This window comes from Hydra vulgaris, chromosome 06, assembly GCF_038396675.1.
Source record: "Hydra vulgaris chromosome 06, alternate assembly HydraT2T_AEP".
NCBI classification, from domain to species: domain Eukaryota; kingdom Metazoa; phylum Cnidaria; class Hydrozoa; order Anthoathecata; family Hydridae; genus Hydra; species Hydra vulgaris.
The window spans coordinates 47618834-47631717 of NC_088925.1; the positions used below are offsets into that span (position 1 = coordinate 47618834).

Consider the following 12884-nt stretch of genomic DNA (forward strand, 5'->3'; position numbering starts at 1 on the left):
TGAGTTGATTGTTCTTCTTTGATTAAACTATTAAGCTCCATTGAATTTGACTCGAATTTTCTAAGGTAGAAGTTTCCTTCTCTTAAACACGATTGCGCTTTATTATAAAATATAAGTCCTTCGGCAACAGAATCGAAACTTGCATTTAAATCATCTACATGTAACGATTAAACTAATTTCTTGCTAAATTCAAAATCGTTCGCTGCATAATGTTTAGCGTGATTAATTAAGGTCGCAGATAATAAGAAAGGAGAAGAAGTCACGCGAAACAAAACTCAACACAATCGATAAACACTTAAATCAGCACTTTTTAAATGATTATTGTCTAAATCAAATAAGTCTTTGTACCACAGAAATCTTACAAAGTCACGATGCTTTTCAGCTAATGCGATGTTTAAAAAAGCTTTCTCAATATCGGCAATTATAGCGATCCGCTTTGCACGAAAACGTAAAAGTATACTATATAATGAAGTTGTAAGTGATGGTCCTGAAAATAGGCACTCATTTAACGAAGGACCAGATGTGCAAGCACTTGCATCGAAAACTATACGCACCTTTGAAGTTAGTTTATCTTCACGTATTACAGGGCGGTGAGGTAAATAGTGAACGTCACCAATATTTGATTCAAAATTAGAGACTTTCTCAATAATGCCTTTAGATAATTGATCCTTAAAAATATTATTGTAAGATGCAAATAAATCTCTATCGCTTGCAAGTTTTTTCTCTAATGCTAAAAACCTAGACTTGCATAAATTGTAATTGTTGCCTATCACCGGATGATCTGTTTTAAAAGGCAATTCAACTTTATACATTAAACCATTAAACTTAATATTTTTCTGAAAGTTTTCATAAACAATTTTATCACTTTCACTAATTTTGGAATCATCCCATAATAAATTTAAGTCATTTTTAATTAAAACTTGTTCCCTATTAAAATCAGACGCAACCTTTAAAACGTGAGAAGTTAAAACAGTTGAATTATCAATTTGATCCCTATTAACCATCATGGGGCCACTTATTAAATATCCTAATTTAGATTTAATCGCTACGGGACCAGTAGCTCCCCTAATAATAGAACTTTCTATAAACTTCCAATAAAAATTTGCTCCTATTAAAATGTCAACTGATAAATTTTCTTTAGAATTATTATGATCGGCTAATTTTAGACCCTTAAGATGTTTATAATTATTACGTGCTATATTAATATGCTGCCCACTTAAAGGGGAACATATATCCTTTACAAAACATTCAATACTTATAAAATAACCATAAATACTTTTTATAGAAACTCTCACTCTATCTAAGACTTCAGAAATGCTACCGTGCCCAAATGTTTTAATGTTAATTTCTTTACTATTAATGCGCTTTAGGTTAAGTTTGGCACAAGTCTCAGGAGTTACGTAGCTTAGTTGCGAACAATTATCAAATAAAATTCGGCATGTAGCAAATCTGGAGTGATCTTGATTTTTAACAGTAGCTATTGCTGTTTGTAACAATACGGTTTCAGTAGGTTGAAGAACAGATTTAGAAGCTGAAAGAAAAGATGTACTCGCTACTGAAGTCAACTCGCCGTCTTTGTTATTATTATGTTTATCTCTATTGTCACTGTCACAAATAGATACGTGATGAAATCTATTGCATTTAAAACATTTTAATTTTAATGAACGCTTATTGCTATAAAGTTTATTACTAAGACAACGAAAATAACACTTTTTTTCACTTAAAATCTTTTTTCTAGCCGTAATGTAAGTTACTAATTTACACTGATGCGATTTGTGGTTATTATCGCAAAATAAACACACAGGTGAATAAGAATCATTTCTCTTATAATTATAAGTTTTCTTATCGTATCTACTGTTTGGATTATCACTCGAATGAAACGTACTGGCAGTGAAAGGTAAAGTATTTGCGTTTGAAGAATTTATGTGTTCTCGCGCTCTTAACTCAGATTTTAAAATATCAAACACATCTTTAATTTCCCAGGTTCCATCTTCATCTAATTTACGACTAATAATTAAATTGAGCTCCTCTGGAAGCTTTTCAAGTATTAATGGGACAAGTAAAGACCCATACATCGAAGAATTAATACCAATATTTTCTAGACTACGTATCTGAATTTCCACAGTATCTAGAAGATTTCGCATAGAACTTACATTTTTAATATTGTTAATGCGTTCAAGCTTTAATAATTTTTTCATATAAAAAGAAACTGTCAATTGTTTATTCGAAAATCTTTGTTTTAAAATATCTAAAGCTATAATGTAATTATCGTTAGAAAGCGACAGACCATTAATAGCTGAATATGCTTGACCTTGAACCAAGTTCCTTAAATAAGTCATTTTTTGAATATTACTTAGGTCATCGTTTTTATTTATTGCACAGTCGAAATTTTCCCAAAAGGGTTGCCAATTTTCCCAATTGCCGTCAAATGCTTCAATTTTCAAGGTTGGAAGCTTAATCATTTTATTACTTTTAAATGTTACTGTAGAACTCGCATCGTCGTTAGATTTAATAGAAAATTTATTTAAAGAATTGCTTATTTTTGAATTCTCTCTTTTAAAGCTTAATGTAAAGTCAATAGCTAAATCATCGTAAATTTGTAACTCATCCGCGTCATCAATTAAAATTGAAATTTCATCATCTAAAATCTTAATTCTCTCAAATCTATCATTCGCCGTTTCTCTTAGATTAATAAGTTCTGATAAATTTTCATTATGGTTAACGTCTTCCATTAAATCGTTTGCCTGATCGAATATTTTTTTTTATAGAATTGACATTCATAGTACGCACTCTTCTTTTTGTTGTTAGTACAGACATTTCACAAATCTGACGTCAAATTTAAAGGAGAATTTCTAACTTTAAAGTATTTATTACACCATAAAGAAAGGCAATTAATTTTAGAATGTTTTAGTTAAATAGAACGTTTTGAAGTTTAAATTTTCACGGACTTTAAAATTTTTAATAGCATACAATAATTTGTTTAAAAGAAATTTATCAGTAAACGACAAACACAGAGCAATAAAATAAAATTCAAAATGGCAGAAAGTATTTTGAGCAACTAAATTTAATCTTAAGAAGTTTCGCAAAAGGATATCGCAAATCTTGTCTAATTTAACCTTAATATAATTTAATCTTATTTTCCTATACATACGATATGTTAACTTAAATATAGTCTAAAATCACTAAACATAAACTTAAATCTCAAATAATAAAATCACTTAGCTGGTAACTAGATCTTTAAACGTAATTCTTTAAACGTAAATTGTATTCTCCACGAAGAACAGCATCAATTTCACCTAAATTAATATATAATAATCTGTAGTAGTCTTATCATAAATCTCAAAAAAAATCAACTATCAAAATAATTGATAAAAATAAAAACAACTTAGCTAGTTAAATCTTCAATTATCTTTTAAATCGTGGGCTCCATAAAGAGTTTAGAAGGGACTCTAGTAATAAATCACGTAGATAAGATTACTTTACAATATATTTCTTGAAGATACGACTCGTTATTTACAATAAAACCTTGGATCACGCCAAGTGAATACGCCAAGTCACACGTTGTAATATAAACGCAAGAGAGTAAAGTAGCAAGAGCAAAGTAGCAAGAACAAGAGAGCGAGAAAGGAGCGCTTTCTCTTATATATATAAAAACAAGAAACCAACTGGCTGCTGCGTTAGCAAACTAACGCAACAGTGATGGTTAGACAAATATTGGTTGCGATTATAAAGTGAGTTTTTGTATTAAGGCATCAAATACAAAACCGTTTTTTTACTTCAATCGACACATCGGGCATAATTCGAAACGCTGCAGCTGTTACGATCATAAAAGTAATCGAGACTCTCAGCCCACAAAAGTTCAGACGCATTATTACTGACAATGCTCCAGGAATGAAAGCTGCCTGAAAAATTTCTATATTTGAAAATATTCAATAAATTTAATATGCCATTTATCCGTAAAGTTTTATGCGCATCATATGCATATAATGCGCTTATATAACTTTTGCATGGTATGCGCATATATTCGCTTATATGCGTATAAATTACAAACCCTATTAAATATATATAATATTTTTAAACAGTAGTAACATATATTAATTATAATTTTTTACGTAATGATATTTTTTTACTTGTTTTTGGATAATTATCATTTAGTGTCTAATCAAATAAGAATTTTCCCACGCAATAAAGCTGTTAACTGTTGTTTTACTATTATTATTTATAATAATTGTACCCGGATAGCTTGACATAAACATTAATATGAACGCCAAAATATCAAACAATATAGCACTGCTTTATGGAGCAAAACTATTGTCACAAAAAATTGAAAATATATCAACTTTTCTTTTAATATATACTACTTTTTATATATGTTGTCTGTGCCAAATGTTCAAAAGAGTTTTCAATTGGTCGTGCTTGAAGCACGTTTGGGGAATTGGAATCTTCATCAACGTAATAGACATATTGGTCCATCCAATTTAGAATCTCTAGAATAATGAGAACTTGCTAAATCTGGCCAAAATAAATAGTTAAATTCTCTTTGATACTTTTAAATGAATGAAAGTAGTCGTTTTTCTAAACATTCATCAATATAGATTGATGAATTAATTGCTGCAGCTTTGTATGTGCGAAACTCTGGCTCGGACACACCACGTTCAAAAATGGCTAAAAAAAATCTGAAAAGACTAAATACTACGTGGGGCAAGTATTATCTTTAGAATAAAGGTTCGATTTGATTATTATGCATATATTTCAGGATGCTCAATACAAATTACTATAATCCAAATATATAAGAACTGAGTGCAAAGAAAAGAGCGTAACTGCAAAAAGAGAATTCAGCGCATGCCGCATTAGTTTGAATACTATAAATTCGCGATAATGCGCAAGAAGCTAATCTGGCTGTAGCGTTATCGAATTATCGCAACACTGCGTATTGTTAAATCATTTATCAATCACGGTCGTTCACATTATTGTACGGAAGCACAATTGGATTATAAAAGTTTTTGGACTTTCAAAATGGTTTTTGGCCTTTGCAACAAAGTTAATTTTTAGTTGACAACTAGTTTTTTTATTACTATTTGCTTTTTTTATCATTATCTACCAGGATAAGTAGTTGTGAAATATTGGTAGTGTTTTGGTAACTTAATTTTTTAAAAAAGTAAGTAAAATAATAGGAGAACATTTTTTTATGACTGATGCAAATTTACTTAAAAAAAATTTTTTCTTTTATTTGTTTACAGATTTATAAGTCTTTTTTCTTTTTTTTTGAGCAGTAAAACTTAAAAATTTTTATAATTTTATTTATATGAATCTTTGATCTTTTTATTACTTATAAGTAATGTTCGCACTCAATTTTTTTTCTTGTTCGAAATTTACATCCAACGATTGTCATAAATTGACACCATTTTAATTAACGTAAATTGTCCTTTGTAAAAAAGTTTGCTAAGTTTTTCTATTTTAATTTTGAATAAAATATTTTATTTTGTATGCAGTTTATTATTGATTTATTAGCTTATTTTAAATTATGAATGTAAACACTGTTTAATAAATGAGGTTAAAGCTTCTTGGTTAATCAGTATATTTATCCATAAACTTTTTTTTTTTTTCTTAGATGGAGATTCATAACAAGAACTTGAATCTTCTTTGTCGGGTCTGTGGATATTTGGTAGGGAAAAAAAAATACCCTATTGGAACAAACCAAAAAAATAAAATTGAAAAAGTGTTTAATGTCATGCTGTCAGATGATATAGAAAATGTTTATCCAAAAACAATTTGCCATAAGTGTTATAATACAATAAATAATGTTATCAAAAGAATGACATCAACTACACTTTGTTTATGTATGAACTGGAAACCTCATTGTGAGGAATGCTTTTGTTGTCAGCAAGTAAAAAAACTTATTAAAGGTCTAAATGTAGCCAAATTATTTAAACACAATAAAAAGCTCATTGGTCGCCCTGGTATTAGTAAAAAAGTCATTTTCAATGATTGCTAAAATAAAAAGTAGCATAGTGACAGCACATGACTCAGATATAGATATTGAGGAATTAAAAAACAAATTTAATTCTCATTTACCACTTTGTCAGTGTAATTTATGTAGCAAAATACCAAAACAACCAGTTACTCATAAAAGATGTGAACATTAATTTTGTTTTTTTTGTCTAGTGGAAACTATAAAGGTAAAAAAACTTAATAAAACATTTTGTCTAAAATGTAAAGAGCCTATTTTACCTACAGACTTAGTGACCAGTGTAAAAACAAATTCTCTTTTAAACATGTTAACTGTTGAGTGCATATGTAAAAAAAGGTTCAATGTAATGAAAGAGTATGATTTATATACTAATCATAAGAGTATATGCATTGATAAATCAATAGCACAAACAGCCTCATTGTTATCACCATCTATATCTTTATTTACTTCTAATTTGGCTTCATCATCTTTTACAGTAACATCATCAACATCATCATCGTCAACATTATTTAACAACAACATTTCTGAGATTTTCAATCTTACAGTGGATGACAATATTCCAAGAATAGTTGAAGATGCTGCACTCCATGTTCTTAAGCAAAAGATGGCAAAAGATGGTAAACAAGTTGTTGAGTTTAAAAGTGGAGGTCCTAGAGTAATAATATATTTTAGTTTTAGCTTAATTTATAATAACCATTAATTAAATAGGTATTACTTTTCATAAATCTTTTTTTTTAGCCAGTTTTGTTTTCACTTGCTCCAAAAGCTTATGTAAGCAGTGACCAAGCATCGACCACAGCAGTTAGAGTCAGAAATGCTTCTATTAAAAGACAATTGAAAGTTGTGTTTGGTACATCCAGTGATGCAATTTGTTGTCAATCATCAAAACTCCTTAATTTTTTTCAAGCAGAATCAAAAGGATTAATATTGGATAACCTAAATACTGAAAGAGTAGTAATTAGTGCCACTAACATGGTAGAAATGAAAGCAGATCTGTACATACCATGGGAAAAGCTAAAAACAATTTCCAGGTTTATATTTTTCTGTATAAATATTATTCTATACTAATTTTTATAGCATGACATATAATTTTTTTTGTTTGTTTAAAGATGGCTGAAGAGCTTTAATATAAATACGGCATCACATTCTTCTCAAAGAATAGTTGCTGAAAAGTTATCTGGTGATAACCTTATTGTGGAAAATGCACCATTTACCTTTGAAAAAAAAGAGAAAGGAACATTTGAAATAAAATATGCATCTTGGGGTTATATTGAAAATTTACCAATGCATATTTTAAGACATCTTGATCAATTAGAAAGGTAGTTTTAACAACCAATAATGAAAATTTTTTTAAAACATAATTTATAAAGTAAATTTTTTTTTCATTTGGGTATATTTGTTATTAGTTAAAATTAAAACCATTGCCTACTAAACAATTTATTATTTTCAAATGTATTTAATTAGTAAATAATTTATTTTTATGTAGTTGTAAAAGCCTTCATTACCACAAATTTATTCCTGATAAAGAGATACAAATTAAAATTGGAGGTGATTATGGTGGGGGGAGTTATAAAATGACTTACCAGGTTGCAAATACCCTTAACCCAAATAGCAAAGGCAACACCATAGTTTTCAGCATTTTCGAGGCGAAGGATTACAGAATCAATGTCAAAGTAGAAGATCTTCAAGAAATAAAGATCTTCTACTTTGCAAATAGAAGATCTTCAAGAAATGAAGTATAAGTAAGATAAAAAAATTGTTTTTCTTTTTAATAACTAATGTGCTTTATTTTTAGTTGAATTAAATAGTTTTAATAATTTAGTACTAATTAGTTTTAATAAATTTTACTTTAAAATAAATGTAATATATTACAAATAATATTTATATTAAATTTATCTTAAACATTTCTACACACCTCAACAGGGATAACAATATTAGAGTATTTATTTTTGGTGATTATCAGTTTTTATGTGCCCTCTATGGAATCTCAGGAGCATCAGGTGATTTCTATCTTTATTAATGACAAATTATCAGTATTTCATAATTTTTGCTACTTAATTCGAAATATATTGAAATTTCAACAAAATGGTTGGGACTTTTTCGCTGAATGAAAAACCACAATATGGTTTATAATAGTTACATATAGCATCACAAATAATATATATATATATATATATATATATATATATATATATATATATATATATATATATATATATATATATATATATATATATATATATATATATATATATATATATATATATATATATATATATATATATATATATATATATATATACAGGGGCGTTGCGTGAGAAAATTCCAGGGGGGGAGGAGGGTTAAGAGACCTTGTTTTTCCCAACTGCTTCACATAGTTTTCACAACTATTTTTTATAATTCAAGAATTCAAGAAATCAATTTCTGTCCTATTTACAAAATCTACTGATTGTTTTACTACATTGCACTCACTCTCGTGAATTGCCAATTATCATTATTTATTAACTTCTATTAACAAAACATGGCTTCCTTTACATATATACAAAATATTCAATTCAAAAAACGTCTAAAAGTTTTATCCATTCATAGTGAAATTGTATCAGTCCAAAAAAACACAATTTATAAATCCAATAAACTTTACAAACCATTCTGGCAGCATATATAGCAGTTTAAAATTTTACGGAAATGGATACAAAGGAATATGGAAAATATTATTTTATTACAAAACTTATACGCACAATATTTTATCATCAGTCTATCATTTTTTGTCTGCTGTTTGATTTTAATATGACGTTTCTTCAATTGAACCCATCGTTTAACAAGATGTTCGGGGTTAACTCCTTTACAAAGTTCTTTTTCGCACTTCAGTAGCATAAGGCTATCCAATCTCTCGTCACTCATTGTTGTTCTCAGATGTGATTTTACAATCTTGAGTTAGCTGAAAGAACGCTCATTTGATGCTACACCATAAGCAGCTGTGATTACAAAAATGCATAGTTTATGGGCTTGTTTCAGTATATCCTTTAACTTCACAACATGGTACAAAATGTCTTTCAGCGTCTTGGCTAGTATTCTTGATGACTTAAAATCTTCATCACCTTCTTCATAACAGATATCTATCAAAATTTCCATCTGGCCTTTCAGCACATGGACGTCTGGAATATGATCCATGTATCCAGGAGGAAAAAGTTTGTTTGCTTTTGTTAAGTTTTCAATACTCAAATTATCTTTATTTAACGGAAAACTAAAAACTTTGGTGATAGGAGCAAATATTTCCTTTAATGCTGCCGAGTTTTCGGTTAAACCCATGGCTAGAGAGTATATGACCTCTTTGAATTCTTTCCGGTAAAAAGCTTTCATCTCCATTGCTATTAATCTATGGTGTCGTTCGTAATCGTTTTCTGCATCAATGTGTAATTTCCTAGAAAATATTACTGCACTTTCAATCAAATTATTCATGGCATCTGTATCGTTATTGATATTTTGTATGTACTTGGCAGTATTTTCAATTACATTAATACTGTCAATGACATTGCAGTTTGGACTTTCTATGATTTCTGTTAATATTTTTATCTTCTCAATGATATTCTTCATGAAGAAAAGAGTACTAATGAAATCAAAAGTTGTTACTTTTTTCAGAAGTCCCATTGCCTTAGTTCTCGTGTTAGTATCAAAAATCTTATTATTTTAGATGATCTGAAGAAGATCAATAACCTTCTCTAAACACTGATTTAAAGCTTTAACAGATTTTGCTCGTGCGGTCCATCTTGTTCTAGACAGGTTTACAAGCTGTATTGCACAGTCAATGTCTTCAAGTTTTTCTTTTAAATGACGAAATCTTTTTGTGCTTGATGTGAAGAAAACATGCAACTGTTCGAGGACATTAAACAGTTCTCGTATTAAAGTATTAAGATTGCAGGCATGTTCAAGAGCAGTGTTTGTTCTGTGGTCTTGGCAAGGTATGTAGGGTACATTATGGCCAACTTCTTCTGTTATATACTTTTGTACTCCCTTAAATTATCCAGACATTGAACTCGCGTAGTCATACGACTGAAAAGCCATTTTGATGTGTCAATGCCTTCTTTATGTAAAGAAGATAAAATTAGCTCAGCCATCCCTTTTCCAGTCTTATCAGTGCATTCGACGGATTTCAAAAGCCTTTCCTGAATCTCACCGTTTTTACTGGTTGTTCTCACAGCTATACTCATTATGTCCTTATGTGACATATCGGGAGTAGTGTCAGCCGTCACGGAAAATAAATTGGAGCTGCTAATTTCATCAATGATCTTACTCTTTAATTCAGTTGCAATTAAACTAATCATTTCATTTTGAGACGATGGACTCGTGTATGTAACTCTATTTGGACGAAGGGCTCTATCTTCAATCCAAGCTTTTAGTGTGGGATTGTGGCGAGAGATTAGATTCACAACTGCAACAAAGTTACCTTGATAAGCACTGTCTGATTCCCTAAACGCTAGCCCTGGCATCCCAAAGTCTTGCATTTATCGATAATAATTTCGACAGTTTTTCAATTCTGCACCTCTATTTTTTGCTCTTCTATTAGAGCAAGTCTATTGGATTTTTGAATTTGCGTCCTGTTCAAATTTTTTATCAGAAGATGTTGTTTCTTCTTCTATGGATATACCACACGTTGAAGTTGATGTTTCAATTATTATCAAGTCTAACTTTGTATGCTCACTACTTTGTATTTCATCATCCACTTCGACATCGTTACCAGCATTCGAAGGTTCTATTTTTCGTTTTTTTGAAGCTAAGGAGGCTATAAAAGAATTCTCTGGGGCTCCCACTGTTTTTATATGAACCTTTTTACCAAACCACCATGAACGGATCTTTCTTGACTGGTTTTATAGTCGTTATTAAATACTGCTTTGCATACGCAACATAATAATATATATCTTTTGCTTTTCATAGTTAGTGCTGGAAAACAAACGCAGATGCTATAATTTACCGTAATTTTTAAATCATTTAATGTTTATAAAAGTTATCACTCTTAATAAGTGTGTTAAGATATAAGAGTCTTATCATAGTAGAATAAGACTAATAATCCTATTATATATTCTTATTAGGCCTATTACTCCTGCAAACCTAATTCTGATCCTACTTTAGTATACTGATAATTGGAAGTAATAACAGGCACAAAACGTTCATATCAGAGTTTAGCATTTATTTTCTTATACTTTCTGATAAAAGCTTCATATAAAATTACTATATTAAAAAATTAATCATATCATTTTAAATGCTATCATATCTTTTATACAAAGACAGAAATGTTAAAATCAATTCATGGAAATAAATATTCACGTTTCAAAGTAGAAAGTATGAAAAAAAATGAATAACTGCTTTTAGTCAAACATAAACTTGCAGCTGCCATTTTTATTGTTAATAACAAAAAAAAGAAGCGCGAAAAAAAACTTGAAGCTGTGGAATACAGCCTTAAGCCGTTTATTAAACGTAAAGTTTATTTGTCCAAGTCAAAAAAGAATTAGATCTTTGATGGATTTTCGCAAAAATTTTGATTTTATTCAACTAGAAAATATTTTTTGATTTTATCACCGATTTCCCAACTGCCCCGACTCGTGGCAATGAAATTCCCAACTTTTCTATTTTTTAGATTCTGGGAGGGGGAGACTCCCCCCCCTACCCCCTCCAAGGCGACGCCCCTGTATATATATATATATATATATATATATATATATATATATATATATATATATATATATATATATATATATATATATATATATATATATATATATATAAAGTATTTTATAGTAAAAATAATAAAAAAATTTATTAATGATTTTTTTTTTTATGAATAATAATTTTAACTATTTCTTATCCATTTTATTTTAAGGGAGGCATTGTTGTCTTTTCTGTTATGCAACAGCAAGTGACATGAATCTTGCAGAAAAGTTCTGAAATAAAATATCGTACCTTAGAAGATCTACTATTAACGGGTGATGCGGAAGTTATCGGACAAGTCCTAATTTTATTATTTGAGCATAATAATTAGTTTTTGTGGTTTTATGCGTAGGCATAAACGTTCTATAAAATATAAACTTTATTATTTGAAATACAATTATTTAAAATCAGGTTAAATGCAGCTGAACGAGAATCTTTTCGAAAGCGACTAAAAATGTTTTTTGTAAATAAACCTAATCTAAAAAAAAAAAAATCGTAAATCATTTTGAAAAGGAAGGATTTACTCGAAGTACAATATATGATAACCTAAAAAGATTTGAAACTGTTCAATCGTTTTCTGATAGAAAGCACCGTGGTCGTCCGACATCCTGGACTAGAGAAAAGAAAGCCGAATTAACGAGACTTGTCAACAATCGAAAAGGGGTCAGTCAGAGAAAAATAGGTTTTAAATTCGATATATATCAATCGACAATTGGTCGTCAGTCAAAAAAAAAAAAAAAAATATTTATAATAAATATAAATAAATATATAGAAAACGTGAAAATACATTAAAATACACAATAGAACAACAACTAAAGGCAAAAAAAAGAAGCAGGAAACTAGTTAACCAACTCTATAACACAAAATCGCTTCTAGTCATCGATGACGAAAAATACTTTTGTTTTGCAGGGGACAACATGCCTGGAAATTCTGGATACTACACAAACAGCAAAAAGACATGCCTAGAAAGTGTTCGTTTTATGGGAAAAGAGAAATTTCCAAAAAAATTATTAATGTGGATAGCCATATCTAACCGTGGTATGTCCGAGCCTTTGTTTCGCACTTCCAAGGCTGTAGCGATCAATTCATCAATCTATATTAATGAATGTTTAGAAAAACGACTTCTTCCATTTATTCACAAGTATCATGGAGACTTTAACTATTTATTTTGGCCAGATTTAGCAAGTTCTCATTATTCTAAAGATTCTCT

At 29.3% G+C, this 12884-nt stretch overlaps 1 protein-coding gene across 1 annotated transcript; it reads right to left on the minus strand.

The window, feature by feature from the left end:
- Positions 1-275: 275 nt before the first annotated feature.
- Positions 276-2732, minus strand: LOC136081453 (uncharacterized). The gene has a single exon (XM_065798767.1). The coding sequence runs from the start codon at positions 2730-2732 to the stop codon at positions 276-278; it is 2457 nt and encodes an 818-aa protein (XP_065654839.1).
- Positions 2733-12884: the final 10152 nt, after the last annotated feature.

Excerpts from the sequence above, each read along its gene's own strand:
- LOC136081453 (XM_065798767.1), bottom strand. The coding sequence starts at position 2,732 with ATGGAAGACGTTAACCATAATGAAAATTTATCAGAACTTATTAATCTA.